Source organism: Notamacropus eugenii, chromosome 4 (genome assembly GCF_028372415.1).
Source record: "Notamacropus eugenii isolate mMacEug1 chromosome 4, mMacEug1.pri_v2, whole genome shotgun sequence".
NCBI classification, from domain to species: Eukaryota; Metazoa; Chordata; class Mammalia; order Diprotodontia; family Macropodidae; genus Notamacropus; species Notamacropus eugenii.
In genome coordinates this window covers 153,427,669-153,449,007 of record NC_092875.1, presented here as the reverse complement: position 1 = coordinate 153,449,007, position 21,339 = coordinate 153,427,669, and the positions used below count along the sequence as shown (strand labels likewise).

Below are 21,339 nucleotides of genomic sequence, written 5' to 3'. Positions count from 1 at the left end.
TCATGTTTTCCTGTCATGAAAGGCACAACACCTGTATATACATTCAATAAATTTACCAAATTCAGTTCAACTTCACAATATTTATCTTGATAATTATTGAAGATAGCAATCCCCCTATTTTGTTTGCAAGAGTGCCCAAAATGGAGAGCAGAGCCAAGATGGCAGGGACTTGCCAGAGCTCTCCCTTCTCACCCAAACCCAACTAAATATCTGTAAAAAATAACTCTAAACAAATTCTAGAGCTGCAGAACCCACAGAATGACGGAGTGAAGAAAATTTCCAGACCAAGATATCCTGGAAGGTTGACAGGAAGCATCTAACTCACTAGGGGCAGAGCACAGTCCAGCATGGGCTGAGCTGGCACAGACCAAAACCAAACATGCCTCCGGGAGACTGAATCACTAGCCCCTGGGGTGATTTCCAGACTTAGTGACTCTAAAATACCAAGCACAAATTGGAAGGTGAGGACCTCTGTGAGAGAGTAGAGTGGCCTAGTCCCAGGGTGGCAGAGGAGGCAGAGAAATATGCATTTAGGGTTCAAAAACCAATGGTGCGTCACAACTAGTCAGTGCGAGTGGAGCCACACTGATTAATGATAAGGACATGATCCTAGAGAGATGAGCAGAAAACTTCCATAGTGTTCTCAACAGACCATCATCAATCAATGTTGAGGCCACTGTCCATTTATCTCAGGTTGAAGTCAGTCCCTCTCCAGGTAAAACTCCAACTAAAGAAGAGGTTTTGAATGCCATTAGGCTCCTTTCATGTGGCAAAGCACCTGGTGCTGATTCTATTTGAGCTGAGATTTACAAGGTAGGGGGTCCATTGCTCATACAAAAGCTGACTGAATTTTTATTTTATTTTTAATCAAAATTCACGTCCACAAGATTTTGAGCTCCAAATTTTCTCCCCATCTCTCCCCTCTGTCTACACCAAGACAACATGCATTCTGATTACCACTCCCCCCCAATCTGCCCTCCCTTCTGTCATATCCCTCCCTTCTCTTATACTCTTCCCTGCTATTTTCTTGAAGGACAAGATAGATTTCTATACCCCCTTGCCTGTACATCTTATTTCCCAGTTGCATGTAAAAACAATTTTTAACATTCATTTTTAAAACTCTGAGATCCCTTCCTCCCTCCCCACCTATCCCCACTGAGAAGGCAAACAATTCAATACAGGTCATACATGTGTAGTTATGCAAAACACTTCCAAAATAGTCATAATGTGAAAAACTTAACTATATTTCCCTCTATCCTACCCTGTCCCCCATTTATTCTATTCTTTCTTTTGACCCTATCCCTCCTCAAAAGCGTTTACTTCTAATTAACCACTCCTCCCATTTGCTCTCCCTTCTATTATTCCCCCAGCCCCCACTTCTCCTCTTCCCCTGCTTCCCTGTAGTGTAAGATAGATTTTCATACCAAACTGAGTGTGCATGTTATTCCCTCCTTAAGCCAAATGTGATGAGAGTAAGGTTCACTCTTTCGCTATCACCTTCCCCTCTTCCCCTTCATTGAAAAAGCTTTTTCTTGCCTCTTTTATATGAGATGATTTGCCCCATTCTGTGTTTCCCTTTCTCCTCCCAATATATTTCTCTCTCACCCCTTAATTTTTTTTGATACCATCCCTACCTATTCAACTCACCCCTTGCCCTCTGTCTATATGTATATAATCCCTCCAATTACCCTGTTATTGAGAAAAATCTCAAGAGTTACAAATATTATCTTTCCATGTAGGAATGTAAATAGTTCAGCTTTAGTAAGTCCCTTATGATTTATCTTTCCTGTTTACCTTTTCATGCTTCTCTTGATTCTTCTGTTTGAAAGTCAAATTTTCTATTCAGCTCTGGTCTTTTCATCAAGAATGCTAGAAAATTCTAGAAAATTCATTTCACTGAATGGTCATTTTTTTCCCCTGAAGTACTATACTCAGTTTTGCTGGATAGGTGATTCTTGGATTTAATCTGAGCTCCTTTGACCTCTGGAATATCCTGTTCCAAGCCCTGTGATCCCTTAATGTAGAAGCTGGTAGATCTTGCATTATTCTGATTATATTGCCACAATACTCAAATTGTTTCTTTCTGGCTGCTTGCAATATTTTCTCCTTGACCTGGGGGCTCTGGAATTTGGCTACAATATTCCTAGGAGTTTTCCTTTTGGCATCTCTTTCAGCAGGTGACTGGTGGATTCTTTCAATATTTATTTTACCCTCTGGTTCTAGTATATCAAGGCAGTTTTCCTGGATAATTTCTTGAAAGATGATGTCTAGGCTCTTTTTTTAATCACAGCTTTCAGGTAGTCCCATAATTTTAAAATTGTCTTTCATGGATCTATTTTTCAGGTCAGTTGTTTTTCCAATGAGACATTTCACAACGTCTGCTATTTTTTCATTCCTTTGATTTTATTTTGTAATTTCTTGATTTTTCCTAAAATCATTAGCTTCCATCTGCTCCATTCTAATCTTTAAAGAATTATTTTCTTCAGTGAGCTTTTGAACCTCCTTTTCCATCTGGTCAATTTTCCTTTTTAGACTATTCTTCTCTTCATTGGCTTTTTGGATCTCTTTTGTCATTTAGGTTAGTCTGTTTTTTACAATGTTATTTTATTTACAGCATTTACAGCATTTTGGGGGGTCTCCTTTAGCAAGAAGTTGACTCATTTTTCATAATTTTTTTATATCACTACTGTCATTTCTTTTCCCAATTTTTGCTGTACTTCTCTTACTTGATTTTGAAAATTCTTTTTGAGTTCTTCCATGGCCTGAGACCAATTCATATCTTTCTTGAAGGCTTTGGATGGATGACCTTTGACTTTGTTGTCTTCTGTTTGCATGTTTTGGTCTTCCTTGTCACCAAAGTAAGATTCTATAGTCTTGATTCTTTTTCTGGTTTTTGCTTATTTCCCCAGCCATTTACTTTACTTTTGAGCTCTATGTCAAGGTAGAGCTCTGCTTCCAGTGGGGGTGGGGAGTATATGTCAGCAGCTCAATTCCCCTACAATCTGTGGGCCTAGAGCTCCAGAAACAGTCATTACTGCTGCCCCACCTGCTACTGTGGCTGCTGCAGGTTCCTCTGCCCCATTCCCCCTACACTGCTCGGGGGCTGGGCCCAGACCATTCCACTTTACCACACTAGTCCCACAAGCTTTTTCCACTGACCTTCCAATCTGTCCTCAGCATTTTGGGGTTGTGCAGTCTGGAAACCACCACAGGTGCCCAAGATTAAGTTCCCTGAGGCCTACTCAAGTCCCGTCTTTGCTGGTGTGGCCCATGCTGAACTGTGCCCTGCCCCGATCGTGGCACGCCACTTCCAGGCAACCTTCCAGGCCCTCTTGGGCTGGAGATTGGTTTTACTCCATCATTCTGTGAGTTCTACAGCTCCAGAATTTGTTTAGAGACATTTTTTCACAGATATTTGGCTAGGCTTGGGGGCAGCACTCTAGAAAGTCTGTGCTGTTACTCTGCCATCTTGACTCTGTCCCCACAATTAATACCTCATTTAAATGGCTTCCCTTTTTTCCCAAGTATATAGAGCTACTTTTTAAGTTGCTTCACTGGCATTATTTCCAGGTTTTGTTTCTGCTTGAAAGAACTATCTTTGCTTTTGCTTTTCATCTTTTAATTTCTGCAATATAACTTTTCACCCCTCTCCCTCTAATTTAAAATATTTGTGGCCCTTATGAGTGTTATAATGCTGATGAGCACTGAATTTCTTTAATGTTGATATTGCAGTATCACAAAGCAAATAAAGCATCTTATCTTTTGCAGAAACAAGATAATATTGCAATTCCAATCCTCATTTTTTTTCCTTCACTGTTCTTTTGATCTTCTTTGATATGATAGTCTATTAAGCTGGCAGAATTAAAAAATATTATCAAGCTGTGCAACTATTCACAAATTTCACTTCAAACAGAAACACAGTGTACACCATTGTCAAAAGCTGATAGACTGGAGTATACTACCACCATAAACTCTCACCAACCAGCCTTGTGTAGTAGTGGCACCAGTCAGGAAGGGGAAGTTAGAACTAAATGATGAGTGTAGCAGCCATCAATTTAGGCATTATGGCATAATAATGTCCTAATTAAGCTAGTCAATCTGGGAGAATTATTTCACTGAAACTTATTTTATTCTTTGGTATTTTAAATATGTTCATTTTAAAAATAAAATATAAAAGATGAACAAAAATGTATTAATAAAAATAAAAGGATTCATTCTATAAAATTTGAATTCAGTCAAAAAGCTGTACTTAAGGACCCAGAAGGGCATATGCAACCTTAAGGCCACAAGTTCCCCACCCCTATTCTAAGAGGTTCCTTCAAACTCTTAGATTCTGTGATCAAGAAACTATGAAGAATTACTGCCTTATACATCCATCTTGATTATACATATTTTAGAGGGATCTAAAGATTTAGAATGATGTACATTTGCATCAAGAATACCCATGAAAAACGAAGAAATTATTTTTTATACTGACCATGTCCACATAATTACAAAATTCTTAAAAAGTTACAGAGGATATAAAAATTCACTGTTTGTTGATCACAAAAAAAGCAGTTGACATAGTAGAGAAACATGCATCCTTTTGTCCCACACAGTATCTCTGAATACTGAGCTAAGATTATACAAGAGTCCTTGATACATGTCATCACAGAGGAAGGGCCTTGACAAATAAGGCATAAAATGAAATCTGGCTGAATTTATCACTGTCAAGTAGGATACTTTACAAAGAGTCTACATGAAAGAGAGTTTCTACAGAATATGCAATATAACATCCAATAAACAGTCATCTAACCTTTGCTTGAACATATTTAATGGGGGAGAAAACTGCCACCTCACAAGGCAGTCCATTCCATTTATCATAATTTTAATTGTTAGAAATTTGATCTTTGAACCAAGCCTATATGTGCCTCTTTGCAATCTCTATACTTATGGCTTCATCCTCTAGGTCCAAATAGAACAAACCTAATACATTTTCAAAATACAAGTTTTTTGAGTCCTTTAAAACAGCTAAAATATATCTCCTTGGTGTTTTCTCTAAGTTAAACATCCACAATTTCTTTAAACTATCCTTGTATAAACCATGCTCAAGGCTCTTCGGCATTCTGTTAGCTCTTCTCTGAATAATATACAATTTATCAACATCCTTCTAAACTACAGTACCCAAAACTGAAGACATACTAAAATTAGTATGTATTAGTATAATTACTAAAATACGAAATGTAGTTTGATCATAACAGAACACAGTATGACTATCATGGCCTTCTTTCTGGAAGCTATATTGCTCTTAATACAGCCCAATACTACTATAGTATTTTAGTTGTCACATCATATTGCTGAATCCTAGTGAGTTTATGGTTGATTAGAAACTCCTAAATCTTTTTTCTGGGAAACTTCTGTCTAACCATGCTCCTCCATCTTATACTTGTGAAATCAACTTCTTAAACCCAAGTATATGACTCTGCACTGATCCATATTAAATTTCACCTTAATACAGACCCCAAATTGATCATTACCTGATGATAACAAAATATACAAAAGGATGATCATTATAGTAATTCCCATTTACATAGTGCCTAAAGGTTTATAATCATCCTGTAAAATAGATAGTACAAATGTTATATCCATTTATTTTTGTTGTTGTTGTTTTATGCTTTTTTTTTTGGAAGGGGGAAGGCAAAGTAATTGGAGTTAGGTAACTTATCCGAGGTCACACAACTATCAAGTTTCAAGTGTCTGAGGCTGGATTCGAACTCAGGACCTCCTGACCCCAGGGCCAGTGGTCTATTCACTGTGCCACATAGTTGTCCCTATTATATCCATTTTAGAAATGATGAAACTGAGAAGTTAACTATCTTGTCCATCATTACACAGTATTCAATGTGCAATTTGAATTTTAGTCTCCTGACTCTACATCCACTACTCTTAAAGTTCTGATACTTCTAGACAAAGAAAGTATTAAAAATAGATAAAATTACTCCCAAACTGCTGCTCCATGGGTAGCTGAAGAGGAAGGGGCATGTAGAATTCACAGGGTGGTCAACCAAAATGAAATAGGCTAAAACAGAACAAATTCATGTACAAAATATTTTCTACTACAAAAAGACTGGCAAGATGGCACAGTGGGTAGACTAGAGTGTCTAGCTTGTAGTCAGGAAGACCTGAGTTCAAAGCCAGTTTCAGATACTAGCTGTGTGACCTCAGATAGGTCATTTAACTTGTTTGCCTCAGTTTCCTCATCTATAAAATGAACTGGAGAAGGAAAAGGCAAACCACACCAGTATCTTTGTCAAGAAAATCTCAAATGGATAAGAACTCACTGTTTGATAAAAACTGCTAGGAAAACTGGATAACAGTGTGGTGGAAACTGACACCGTACACAAAAAAAAGTCCAAATGGATCCATGATCTAGGTATAAAGATTGATACTATAAACAAATCAGGGGAGTAAGGAATAGTGTACTTGTCAGATTTATGGAGAATGGAAAAATTTTTGACTAAACAAGAGATAGAGACCATTATAAAGTGCAAAATGTATAATTTTGATTATATCAAGTTGAAAAGTTTTTGCACAAACAAATCCAATGTAACCAAGATTAGGAGGGAAACAGAAAACTGGGAAAGAATTTTTGCAATTAGTGTCTGTGATAAAGGTCTCATTTGTAAAATATATAGAGAACTGAGTCAAATGTACAAGAATACAATCATTCTGGAATGGGGCAAATTATCGCTCATAAAAGAGGCAAGCAAAAGACTTTTTAGTGAAGGGAAAAAGAGGGGAGGTGAGAGAAAAACATGAAGTTTACTCTCATCACATTCCACTAAAGGAAGGAATAAAATGCACAGTCATTTTGGTATGAAAACCTATCTTACAATACAGGAAAGTGGGGGATAAGGGGACAAGCAGGGTGGGGGGGATGATGGAAGGGAGAGCACAGGGAGGAGGGAGCAATTTGAGGTCAACACTCATGGGGAGGGTCAGGATCAAAAGAGAGAACAGAAGTAATGGGGGACAGGATAGGATGGAGGGAAATATAATTAGTTCTTACACAACACTACTATTGTGGAAGTCATTTGCAAAACTACACAGATCTGGCCTATATTGAATTGTTTGCCTTCCAAAGGGAAGGGGTGGGGAGGGAGGGAGGGCAGATTGGCAGACAGGGGCAATTAGAACGCTCAGTGTTTTGGGATGGGGGGAGGGGACAAAAGGGGAGAAAATGTGGAACCCAAAATTTTGTGAAAATGAATGTTAAAAGTTAAATAAATTAATAAAAAAAAAAGAATACAATCATTCTCCAGTTAATGATTGGTCAAAGGATATGAACACACAGTTTTCAGAGGAAGAAATTAAACCTATCTATAGTCATGAAAAAAATGCTCTAAATCACTATTGATTAAAAAGATGCAAATCAAAACAACTCTGAGATACCACATCACACCTATTAGATTGGCTAACATGACAAAACAAGAAGATGATAAATGTTGGAGAAGATGTGGGAGAGTTGGAACACTAATTCATTGTTGATGGAGCTGTGAGCTGGTCCAACCATTCTGGAAAGCAATTTGGAACTATGCCCAAAGGGCTACAAAAAAATTACATACCCTTTGAGCCAGCAATATCGCTTCTAGGACCATATCCCAAATAGATCATAAAAATGGGAAAAGGTCCGACATGTACAAAAATATTTATAGCAGCTTTCTTTGTAGTAGCCAAGAACTGGAAATCGAGGGGGTGCCCATCAATTGGGGAATGGCTGAACAAGTTGCGGTATATGAATGTAATGGAATACTATTGTGCTATAAGAAATGATGAACAGGAAGACTTCAGAAAGGCCTGAAAGGATGCTGAGTGAAGGGAGGAGAACCTGGAGAACTTTGTACACAGCAAAAACCACAGTGTGTGAGTAATTTTTCTGGTAGACTTAGACCTTCATAGCAATGCAAGGTCCTAAAAAATTCCCAACAGACTCTGGAGGCAAAATGCCTTCCACATCCAGAGAAAGAACTATGGAATTGGATCACAGAATGAAGCAGAACATTTTCTCTTGTGTTATGTTATGTTTTGTTTTCATGGTTTCTTCCATTCATTTTAATTCTTCTATGCAAGATGACAAAAGTGAAAATGTATTTAATAAGAACGTATGTGTAGAACCTATATAAGATTTCACATCATCTCAAGGAGGGAGGGGAATGGAGGGGAAAAAAAACTAAGATATATGGAAGTGATTGTAGAAAACTGAAAACAAATAAATTAATTAAAAAATAAGAAAAAAGAAAACCCTAAATGGCATCACAAAGAGTGAGATATGACTGAAATGACTGAACAATATAGTCAAGTTAAAAGCGATGAATGAGTGATTAATGAAATTAAAATATGGAACAGACAGTAGGCACTTAAGCCAAAAATAAAGGATGCTAATAATCCAGATCACAGATATAGTCTAAATTGCTGGCAGTTATGTTATAAAGTTATATTCTATCTCTGAGAACACTGCTATCTTCATGCATTAACATCATTAGCAACTAATACATTTGATATAATCTATAATACTATGAGTATGGAAGAGTGCTAAATTTCAATATTCAGAGTACATTCAATTATCAGTTTATATCATAGTAACATACATATGTGTGTGTGAGTGTGTGTACATATAAGTCTTTTAAGTTGACATTACCATAAAACATGTCAAGTAATAATTTGGATACAGATGGAAACTGTTTTAGGCATCTCCAGAAATATTGTGCTTAGACCAGTTCTGGTAAGCTGAATCATACTGCAAATAGGAAAGGTCCCTGTTTAGTAAAATCAACATTTATAAAAAAAAATTAGATAATCACAAACCGAATTTTCTTCTTCTTCTTCCAGTTCTCGTTGCTGTTCTTCATGTCTTTTGGCCTTTATTTCCATAGCTTCCGTGATGAGGTCTCTTAAAATTGATACTGCTTTGGCATTCTTGATAAAAGGATGCTAGGAAGGTAAAATTATATAGCATAAATACAACAGATTTCTCTTCATTTCATCTAACAGATGTTAAAAAGACGATGCGAATGTCAATCAGGATCATACACTTCAACTGTAAACATTTTTTGGTTTTCTTGTAGAAAAATAATTAAAAGCATAGATTAACAGAACAGATAATCTTTCAGCTACTCTAGAACTAAAGATTTTGCTTTTGTGTTTGTATATTTAAAAAAAAACATCAAAATACAGAAAAACACAACCATGTAACTTACAATTGCATTATATTTAAGGGTATAATTGTCCAAAGGAAGTGGGCATCAGGTAGTAAATAAAACAGAGTAGTGATTGTATGACATATAAAAATAAACCCATTCTAATATTCAGTTACAGTATTTAATTAATCTTAACAAACTGACAGCACAAATTAGTAGTCAAAAGAAGAGCAACCATTTTTGCTGCCTCTTTCAGCAGATTTGTGTTTTACTATGTCTTGAGTAATTTAATCATCTCCAACAGTGAAATGTGAAACAGTCAAAAAAGAAACAACTGTTTCTTATAGCAAACAAACACTGTCCTTATTTCTAAACCATGTACAACAATTTTATTTCTTTTCATAGCTCACATAAACAGGATATATGTTGTATGTGTACCTTACTATGCTATGACCTACTAAACTGGTTGTAGAGTAATTAGGGCATGTGTATCCCATGCCTCTGAAAAACAGTACAAGTCCCTCAGGAGAGAGCATACAATTTTAATGGTGGTGTGGGAAAGCAGTAGAGCTTTGGGGAAGGGGAGGTGAATAATCTAGCTTTGAAATTTTATTTTTATGCTTACATATGAAGAAACATTTGCTATAATACATATCAACAAAACCCTTTTAAGATACTGCTTAAAGAATTAACTACAATATTAAAATCCTCTCAAACATGAAAATATTTTCAAAGAATATAGAAAAGAGTATGAATGCTCAAAGAACATATTCAATAGTGCATTATTATGACAGATGAGGAATGAGAAAAAGCCACTTGTAATGCCTTTTCAGTAAAGTGGTAATGAAGAGGAGCTACATTTTATACATAGTGATATCATTAGTCATAGAATTATAAAATCATAAATTTTAAGTTGAAAGGCATCTAGCACACCCCTTCATTACACAGATGAGGAAAATGAAGCCCAGAAAGGTGAAGTAATTTGCTGAAAGTCACACCAGTAACACAACAGAATTGGCAGATCCTCAGATTTGAAATTCAATGCTCTTCCCATCACTCCTCAAAGGTGTGAACTGTTCCAGTTTTGTCCCTTGTAACCCCAGTGCATAGAATAGTGACTGGTATGTAGAAGATACTTGATTGCTGAACTGACCAGATGATATCATGTTTCTCCCCAAAAGAACCAACTCACTGGTTGTTGGACAAAAGCTACACACATTCAGTTGGCCAGCCACTTAACATGATATCTGTGCAATATCCAAACCACAATAACTATGTAAAGAAAGCTAACATGAAGAGACAACACAACTCTGGTTAAACACAACAGTCAATGTTAACACTATATTGTCAAAGTTAAAGGAAACGTGTGTCTGTTAACAATCAATAAGCTTCTGGGGATGTACTCTGTAAGTGGTCTGTCTGGGTGTCTGTCGGGTAGTATCTGTTATGTCAAAACAAAGTATATCATAAATAAAAACAAGATGAATACTCATACATGAAACAAAATAAATGCTTGTACATGAGCTAAACGTTACACGATTCTAGCAACATCCTTCATCCTCTGCCAATGTTACCACAGAAACAGAGGTGGGAAACAGCAGTCCATGGACGTCATGTTTCATTAGTCATGATGGCCACAAAGAGTTATCACCTGGTGGTCAACCTCTGGATGGCAGACCTTTCTGTACTTAACCAGCCAGGTTCTCAAGCAACAGATAAGAGTCTGTCGTTGGCCTGCATTTAAGACTTTTCTAGCTTTGCAAAACCTACCAGAGTTTTTTTTTCTGAACTGACAAAGTTCTCAAGAACCAAACTCATGTGTGATGAAGTGATTCCACTATATTCAGGATGATATAAAATATCTGAAGAGTTCTCTCCTCTATATCAGTTTGCTCAAAAAACATTTAGTAAGCTAAATCCATTTTCTATAAAGCACCATAGCTGATTCTATGGGGGATACACACACACACACACACTGCATGTGTGCGTGTTTGTGTAAAAATAGCAAATGTTTCTTTTCCTTTAGAAAGTTACAAATAAGCTAGAAAAACAAAACATAGGTACATAAGCAAAGTAAAGGGTTTGGAGTTCAGGAGAGACTCTGAAATGCCTATTTGGATGACTTTTTACCCTCTCTGAGCTATAGTTTCTGAGTCTGTAAAACTGAGACAGTATTAATACCTAGTTCACAAGGTTGCAGTAATGGTTATATAACATGTATAAAACACTTGACAAACCTTTAAAGTACTGTGTGTGTGTGTGTGTGTATAAAATCATAGTTCACACAATCAAGAATGTTAGAATTGTAATATGAAGTGAGAAAATCTGTTGATTTTTGGCCAGAAAGGCTAAGAGAGATGCTGAACCACGCCATGAAGAATAAACTTATGAAGAGGCAGAATAAAGATGATTCAGAAAAGCTAACAACATATGCAAAATTAGAAGTAAAAAGCACAAGATGTATGCTGAAGAACACTATACAGACCAGTCTGGCAGGGGCAGAGGGACTATTGGTATCTTATATTGGTATCTTGCCTATATATTTAGGCACCTAAATGCTTGCTAAATGGAAATGTTTGTTACAATTCAAGTAAGTAGTAATAAAAATAAGAGCCCAAATTTATATAGGTGGTTTATATTTTAAAAAAATTTTTACTCACAGTAATCCTATTAGGTAGCTAACCCATTTTGCAAATAAGAAAAATGAGGCTCAGAAAGATCCATAATCACACCAATAGCACATGCCATGGATAAGACTCAAACTGAAAGCTCAGTCCAATGCTTTTTTCTACAGTAGCACACCAACAGCAAAGGGAGTCCCTTGAATGTCAGACCAAATTTCCTGGATTTACATAACAAGGAATGACTGAAGTTTCTTGAACAAAAAAGTGATAGGATTAAATACAAGTCAATTTCACATTTATTAAATGTTTTCTGTGTGCGAATGGTACTAAATCTCATGAAATTCCCAAGGGAAAGAGTAAAGAGAAGAGGGTTGATGATAGATGTGCACACTCAAGGTGGGAAGGAAGCCACTGGATGCAGGATTTAAGAGACTAGCAGTAATATGCTGAAAAGAACAATTTCAGCAGAACAAAGATAGGACAAGAAGCTAGACTGTAGGAAGCTAAGAAGTAAATGAACACTGAAGAAATAGAAATAGAGGCCACAAGGATATACACATCCTCTCTATTTTGTTCATATTTCATTACGATGGCCCCCTGAAGAGTCAGAGCTTGATTCCATCATAATATCAAGCACAAACAGAAGCAGCAGGAGAATTTTACCTTCTGTACAAACATCCTTTGGGACACTAGTGAATACTTGAGGGGATGAATCAATAGCATTTTGACTGGCACAGAGCAAGAACTTAATAAATGCTTGTAGACTGACTGATATTGATCCTTAGTAGACTGCTGAACAGTAATCCCCATGGTCATATCTGTTATAAAGGATTCAACATATGTATTTTGTTCTACTTACTGAAATACTTGTATACAAATAATAGACATACTGGGGTCTTATACTCTATGCATCTCTCAGTCAGCTGTATGACAATGAAGATGTAACCTGCAGTAAGAAATTGTCTACAAAAGCTTATCTGAAGCCTTTGAATATTTTTATCAAGGTTACCCTATATTCATGCATAGCATATTCTAATGAGTATTTTATAAAGGTGAGAAATTTCACTTAAGTGTGGATTTATTTTTAGTTCCCCCATTTTGGCAATAATGCTTTCCAATATCTTTTCCATTCTTTTTTAATCTCCTCACCGGCAGGTGGATGCTCAAAACACTAAAGTAAGTAAAGGACACCACATGGTAAAGTGAGGTGGGTAGGCATAGTATGACTTTCATGAGTAGTGTAAAGACAAGACAGAAATTAAAATAGGTCAGCCATGCAGTGAAGTGCAGGGAAGAACAAATGGACACCCTGAATACTTCAGTTACAGAGGAGATGTTAAAAGAATAAGAGTAAAATCTACAGGTGTTCTGTAGATTCTCCATAAAAGAGTCAGAGAAATACATGGACATGATTTGCATAAATCAAGGGGATGTGGATAGGCTGAAATCTGTGATGGAATAAGTACACAAAGTAATACTATTAAATATATAAGTACTGAAGGAAGTACCTTAAAATCACAAACAAAATAACCTACAAATGATGCTTCCAAGTATATAAAAACCTAGGTGATATTTTTTAAAAGTTTAAAATAACAAATATTCCTCAAACTAGCAATGAAGGTAAAATTATCAATAGAATATCAATTGTATTCTATCAACCCTCCTAGAATATGATAAGTAGTAGCTGGATGATTAGCAGAGAATTTACTGTGAATGGGGCCACTGCAAAATGCTAGACAGGCTTTCAACAGGTTTAATATTTTTTACATCACTTAGAGCTGAACCATTATGAGTGGTTCCAATTTTATATGAAAAGTTATTCAAAATAAAAATTATGATCGTCTTTCATGACACAATGTATTAGAACTTTACCAGTTTTACTGAAGTCAAAGTCCATTCTAATTATAAAGCCACAAAAAACACTAAGCATGATACAAAATATAGCTAAGTCTTTGCCTTCTTAGAGCTTATAGTCCAATATGGAGATAAAATGCCAATACCAAAGCTCAAGTGCATAATATTATATAAGTATATTTTAGGGAGTGGTTTTTAAAAGTATTATATGAGTTTGAGTATGTTGAATGTCACTGACTGGGGAAAATCAATCACAGATGAGCTGAAATTTAAAAAATAGGTAGAAATTCAGCAGTCAAAAAGGAGGAAAGAAGCACTAGTAAAGGACTATCTTGAGTAAAGACCCAGAACCATGAGAATCTATGGCATGTTTAAACCATACAAATCTATTGCATGTTTAAGGCAAGGAGTGTAGAGCAAGCTGGTTTGGCAGGAACAAATAGTAAATGGAGGAGAATAATATGAAATAACACTAGAAATACAAGGTAGTATGAGAATGTAGAAGGGTTTAAACTTCACTTAGTAGTCAAGAGGTAGCCATTCAGATTTCAGGGGGGAGGTCCCCGAGTGACATGACCAGATCCATGCACAAAAATCATTAATCAAGTAACAATATGAAAAATGGGCCAGAAATGGGAGTAGGGGCAGGAAGATCCATTAGTAAACTATTGCAAGATGCAAAGTGAGTAATGAAGTAATGAAGCCACTTACTTGGGTGGCAACAGAAGGAGCAGAAAGGAAGGGACAACTGAAAAAGATAACAGAAGTGACAAGATTTAGCAAATGAGAAGTCATGAAAGATAAATAGGAAAGTCAAAAAAGTCATCTCTAAAATTACAAATATGGGAAAACAAATAAATTGGAGTACAAATAACAGGAGAAGTGAAATAAAAAAAGATGAGAAGATTCAGAAGGAAATGATCAATAATGAGCTGAGTTTTGGACACGTTGAGTTTCAAGTGCCCATAAGACACCAAAGTGGAAATGCCTTTTAAGTAGGAGGCAACAAAACTCTACAGTTCAGAGGAGAGGTTAGAACTGTGGATAAAGTTTTGAGAGAGGTGTAAGTTAAGAGTCTAAATTCAAAAGAGAGAAAGCAGAAAAAAAAGAAAACTCAGGCCAAACCACTGGGGAACACCCACCCTAAGGAATCAGAAAGAGGACAGTAAGAGAAAAAGAGACTGAAAAGCAGTTAGAGAAAGAAGAAGCTCAACAAGTGTGAAGTGTGACATCAAAATAGGAGAGTGTATTCATAGAAAAGGGAATGAGACTGTCTCACTGTATACTGTACTGATCAGACCACCATCTGGAGTACTGGGTTTATTTCTGAGCACTACATTTTAAGAGGATCATAGCTAAGATAGAAAATATCCAGAGAAGAGCAACCAGTATGGTGAAGGGTCACAAACCATGCCACATAAAAATCAGCTGAAGGAAATAGGGATATTTAGCCTGAAAAAGGGTAAGACTTAGGGAGGACAAAGTTATCTTCAGGTATATGAAGAGTTAATATGTGGAAGACAAACCAAATATGTTTTGCTTGGCTTAAAAATGCAAAACTAGGAGCAATGGATTATGGAAAGGAAGATTGCAACCGAAAATAAAGAATTTTTCCCCTAATACTCATATCTATACAAAAGAGAAATGGACAGACTTTATAAGAGATGAGTTCCCACTAAGTTGATCAAGGAATAAGCATTTATTAAGTATTAAAAGTCAGACACTCTGCTCAGAATATAAAGAACGGTAGATTTAGTCCCTGTCCTCAACAAACTCATCTTCTAATGGAAGACATGATTTGTAAATAATCATATATAAATAAGACATGCATAGGAGATGAAAGGTAAACTCAGAGATAAAGAATCTGCATACTTCATCTACTTGAGAACTCTGATCAGTGCAATGACCAATCAAACTTTCAGAGGACCAGTGACGAAACTTGCTTCACCCCTTCTGAGAGAAGTGATAAACACTGGGTGCAGAATGAGACGTAAATTTCAGAAATGGCCAGTGAAGAAATTTATATTTCTGAACAACGCATGTTTGTTTTTTTTCAACAGGGCACACAGGAAAGAAAATATATTTGACAAATGGAAAAAAAAAATAAGAACAAAAGAAAATAACTTTGGCAGTTAAGTGATGGATTGGCCTGGGCAGGAGAAGGGAAGGAAGATCAACCAGAAAGTTACTGAAACAGTCCAGGTAAGAATCATGTGGCCCTGTACTAGGGTGGGACTACATAAATGGAAAGGGGGATGAATATCAGAGATGACTTCATGGCAGACAAATCCCAACTCTGAATTACTTGCAGCATCCACTGCCTTCCTTCAGACTCATATGCTGCTGAATATAGTTAGAAAAAAATCACAAAAATATATGAACTGGGCCCACAACAAATTTAGATTATCTAATCTCAATTCAGTCCTTGCTGTAGTAAGGCAAACATTCTTTTTCTCCTTAATTAGTCAGCTATTCCACTCTCCATAGTGGCTTTTCCAAGCCTTCTCATGGTCCTCAATTTTCTCACACACACCCTCTCTTCATCCACTTGGCTGCGAACGTTGCCTCATTCTCACTCCCCAAAATGAGACCATTTGGTGAGAACTCTTTCTCCCATGTTCATTTCACATCACTTAACCATCTTCCTCTTCTCTCATGATGAATTAGTCTCTGATTATGTGGCTTTTGTCCTTGCCAGGGCAAACCCTTCTACTCACACCCTTAATTTCATCCCTTCTGAACTTTTCCAACAAATTCTCCCAACTATTTCTCCCCTCTTATCTTCCATTGCTCCCTATCTACTGGTTCATTCCTTGCTGCCTACAAAAGTGCCCAAGTCTCCCCCATATTTTAACAAAATGGTAAGAATGGTAGGATCATGTGAGAGGTATTTATTTTAACAAAAATACCTCTCACATGATCCTACCATTCTCACCATTTATTGTATTATCTAGGCAGCTATGTGGATAGAGGGCCAGGCCTGGAGTCAGGAAGAGTTCAAGTCTACCTTCAGATACTTAGTAGCTGGGTGACCCAAATCACCTTGTTTGCCTCAGTTTCTTCACCAGTAAAATGAGGAGGAGAAGGAAATGACAAACCATTCCAAAATCTCTGCCAAGAAAACCCCAAATGGAGTCACAAAGAGGTAGACATGACTGAAAACAATAGAGCAACAACAAACAACATTGTACTATCTATTCCCTTGTCTTTGTGACTAAACTTGAGAAAACTCTCTATGCTCAGGGCCTCCACTTCTTTTAAATTCTCTGCAATATGGCTTCCAACTTCATCATTTAATGGGAATGGTTCTCTGCAATCTCTTTAATCTTGACATTAAAGAATAAATGATCTATTAAATGCCAAATCTTATGATCTTTTCTCAATTTTGATCCTTCCTGATCTTTCTGCAGCATTTGACAATCTAGAACACCTTCTCCTGGACACTGTATCTCCTCTATGTTTGCATGATACTATTTTCTTCTGGTTTTCTACAACCTGTATGATCAGTTCTCATTCTCCATTACTAGTTTTTCATCCATGTCACATCCACTAATTGTGAGGGTAACACCTCGCTCGCACAAGACTCTGTGCTAAGCCCTCTTCTCTTTTTGGTCTATACCACCTCACTTGTTGATTCATCAGTTCTCAGAGATTAAATTGTTATCTACGTATGCATAATTCCTAGATCTACAAAAAATGCACTAAAAGATTCTTGTTGAAAAGGGAGGGAGTGGTTAGAAGGGAAGGAAGTAGTAGTAAGGGAAAAGGGAAAAAAAGGGAGTGGGGTCGATAGAAGGGAGGAAGACTTTGGGAGGCAGTGATCAAAGTAGAAACTATTTTGAGAAGAGGAAGGGAGAAGGGAGAAATAAAAGCATAAACAGGGGCAGGGAAATGGGGGGGGGGGAAGACACTGAGAGTAATCATAACTGTCAATGTGAATGCGATGAACTCTCCCATAAAATGGAGGTGGAAAACAGAATGGATTAAAAATGATAATCCTGGGGGGGGGGGGCAGAACCAAGATGGTGGAGTAGAAGGACAAACTTCCTCTAGCTCTACCCCCAAAGCCTATAAAATAACTGTAGGGGGGCGGAGCCAAGATGGCGGAGTAGAAAGACGCACATACACATAGCTCTGAACCCACAACCCACAGAACGGCTACAGGGGAGAAACTCACGGCGAATTCTGTACCCAGAGGCCACGGAATATTGGAGCGAGGGAGATTTCTGTTCCGGAAGGACCTGAAAACCTCTCGAGGGGGGTCCTTCCCGCTGCGGACTGGGTGCTGGGACTGGGAGCTGAGGGCAGCCCTGCAGCGGCCGCGACACCAAGAGGAAAAGATCCGAGCGGGCTTCGGGGACGGGATCTCCAGCGGCCACGCGGGTCCCTCCACCCACGGAGGGACCTGCAAACCTCTCGCAAAAGGTCCGTTGCGCTGCAGACGCGGAGCCCAGCCCAGCCCAGACCTGCTGCGGCCACGGCACCAAGAGAAACAGACCTGAGCAGGCTTCAGGGACGGGATCTCCAGTGGCCGCACAAGTCCCTCCGCCCACAAGTGACAGGGGTCGGCGAGAGAGTCTCTTTGGCGGGTCGAGAGGGGAGTGGGGTGCCCCCATGATTCGGGGCCCCCCCCCAGGGAGGTAGAAGCTGAGAGGCGGCTGCAGACAGGGGCTCCCCAAGCAGGCGGGAGCCTGGATCCATTGTGGAACGTCTGTGCATAAACCCCCTGAGGGAACTGAGCCTGAGAGGCGGCCCTGCCCCGACCTGACCAACTGAACTTAATTCTCACACTGAATAGGAGCCCTGCCCCCGCCAAAAGCCCCAAGGCTGGAAGCAGCATTTGAATCTCAGACGCCAAACACTGGCTGGGAGGACGAGGAGGCGAGGTGGGTGTGAGGAGAATATTCAGAGGTCAAGTCACTGGCTGGAAAAATGCCCAGAAAAGGGAAAAGAAATAAGACTATTGAAGGCTACTTTCTTGGAGAACAGACATGTCCTCCCTTCCTTTCTGATGAGGAAGAACAATGCTTACCATCAGACAAAGACACAGAAATCAAGGCTTCTGTGTCCCAGCCCACCCAATGGGTTCAGGCCATGGAAGAGCTCAAAAGGAATTTTGAAAATCAAGTTAGAGAGGTGGAGGAAAAACTGGGAAGAGAAATGAGAGAGATGAAAGAAAAGCATGAAAAGCAGATCAGCTCCCTGCTAAAGGAGAACCAAAAAAATGTTGAAGAAATTAACACCTTGAAAACTAGCCTAACTCAACTGGCAAAAGAGGTTCAAAACGCCAATGAGGAGAAGAATGCTTTCAAAAGCAGAATTAGCCAAATGGAAAAGGAGACTCAAAAGCTCACTGAAGAAAATAGTTCTTTCAAAACTGGAACGGCACAGATGGAGGCTAAGGACTTTGCAAGAAAGTATGATATCACAGAACAAAGAGAGAAGAATAGAAAAATGGAAGATAATGTGAAATATCTCATTGGAAAAACAACTGACCTGGAAAACAGATTCAGGAGAGACAATGTAAAAATTTTGGGACTACCTGAAAGCCATGATCAAAAGAAGAGCCTAGACATCATCTTTCATGAAATTATCAAGGAAAACTGCCCTGAGATTCTAGAACCAGAGGGCAAAATAAATATTCAAGGAATCCACAGAACACCACAGGAAAGAGATCCAAAAAGAGAAATTCCTAGGAACACTGTGGCCAAATTCCAGAGTTCCCAGGTCAAGGAGAAAATATTGCAAGCACCTAGAAAGAAACAATTCAAGTATTGTGGAAATACAATCAGGATAACACAAGATCTAGCAGCCTCTACATTAAGGGATCGAAGGGCATGGAATAGGATATTCCAGAAGTCAAAGGAACTAGGACTAAAACCAAGAATCACCTACCCAGCAAAACTGAGTATAATACTTGAGGGGAAAAAATGGTATTTCAATGAAATAGAGGATTTTCAAGTTTTCTTGATGAAAAGACCAGAGCTGAAAAGAAAATTTGACTTTCAAACACAAGAATGAAGAGAACCATGAAAAGGTGAACAGCAAAGAGAAGTCATAAGGGACTTACTAAAGTTGAACTATTTACATTCCTACATGGAAAGACAATATTTGTAACTCTTGAAACATTTCAGTATCTGGGAATTGGATGGGAGTACACACATACACACGCACAAACGCACACATACATAGAGACAGAGTGCACAAAGTGAATTGAAGAGGATGGGATCATATCTTAAAAAAAAAAATGAAATCAAGCAGTGAGAGAGAACTATATTGGGAGGAGAAAGGGAGAAATTGAATGGGGCAAATTATCTCTCATAAAAGAGGCAAGCAAAAGACTCATTAGTGGAGGGATAAAGAGGGGAGGTGAGAGAAAAACATGAAGTCTACTCTCATCACATTCCACTAAAGGAAAGAATAAAATGCACACTCATTTTGGTAGGAAAACCTATCTCACAATACAGGAAAGTAGGGGACAAGGGGACAAGCAGGGTGGGGGGGATGATAGAAGGGAGGGCATAGGGAGGAGAATGCAATTCGAGGTTGACACTCATGGGGAGGGATAGGATCAAAAGAGAATAGAAGTAATGGGGGACAGGATAGGATGGAAGGAAATATAGTTAGTCCTATACAACACAACTATTATGGAAGTCATTTGCAAAACTACATAGATTTGGCCTATATTGAATTGCTTGCCTTCCAAAGGGAAGGGATGGAGAGGGAGGGAGGTAAAGAAGTTGGAACTCAAAGTGTTAGGATCAACTGTAATGTTCTTACCACTAGGAAATAAGAAATACAGGTAAAGGGGTAAAGAAAGCTATCTGGCCCTACAGGACAAAAGAGAAGACGGAGACAAGGGCAGGGAGGGATGATAGAACAAAGAGTAGATTGGTCACAGGGGCAATTAGAATGCTTGGGTTTGGGGGGGGGAGGGGATAAAAGGGGAGAAAATTTGTAACCCAAAATTTTGTGAAAATGAATGTTAAAAATTAAATAAATAAATAAATAAAAATAACTGTAAAAAACAAATTCCAAACAAATTCTAAAACAGTAGAAGCCACAAAACAACAAAGTGAAAGAGATTTCCAGTCCAAGGCAGCCTGGAAGGCAGACAGGAAAAGTCTATCATACTGGGCTCACAGTGGAGCACAGCACAGCCTTGGCCATGTTGCATGGCACAGACAGCTCTGGAGCAGGCTTCAGGGTGCAGAATCACAGTTAGCAGCTGCAGTTCCCAGATTTCTCAACCCACAAAAGCCAAAGACAGCTTCAAAGGTCAGTAAGAAAGCTCTTACACCTGGGTGAGAGGGGAGTGCCTTCTGGCCCCAACCCCAGGGCAGTGGCAACCACTGTAGTAGTCGCATCCACTTTTCAAGCCCTCTGCCTAAAGACCCTGGGGGAACTGAGCACCTGATCTGGGTCTCAGTTCTGAGGTGGCAGTCCTGGGATGAGGAAGAGCACTGACATGGTGGAGCTTGTGGTGACTGAGGAGAGGGAATCTTCTTCGCAGATCCTGGACAGATAAGAATGCTAGTGGTTGCTCTCAGACAAGAGTGCAGCCCAGGAGAGGAGTAAACTCCTCTCCATTGATTGTGCCACTTTGGAGGAACTAAAAAACTTACAGGTCCCTAGAGTATACCCTCCACTTGACAAAGAACTCAAAAGTCAAGGAAAATGTCCCC

The 21,339-nt window shown here is 38.4% G+C and overlaps 1 protein-coding gene across 16 annotated transcripts in view; it reads right to left on the bottom strand.

Moving 5' to 3' along the window:
- Positions 1–21,339, bottom strand: part of STK3 (serine/threonine kinase 3) — a 548,351-nt gene that overhangs the window by 212,087 nt on the left and 314,925 nt on the right. For 14 of the 16 annotated variants that reach the window (XM_072603417.1, XM_072603412.1, XM_072603415.1 and 11 more), the window contains one exon: positions 8,845–8,970. The exons of the other annotated variants lie outside the window; for them this stretch is intronic. In XM_072603417.1, coding sequence (XP_072459518.1) covers positions 8,845–8,970 — 126 coding nt within the window. The remainder of the gene's footprint in view (positions 1–8,844; positions 8,971–21,339) is intronic. 16 annotated transcript variants of the gene reach the window in all.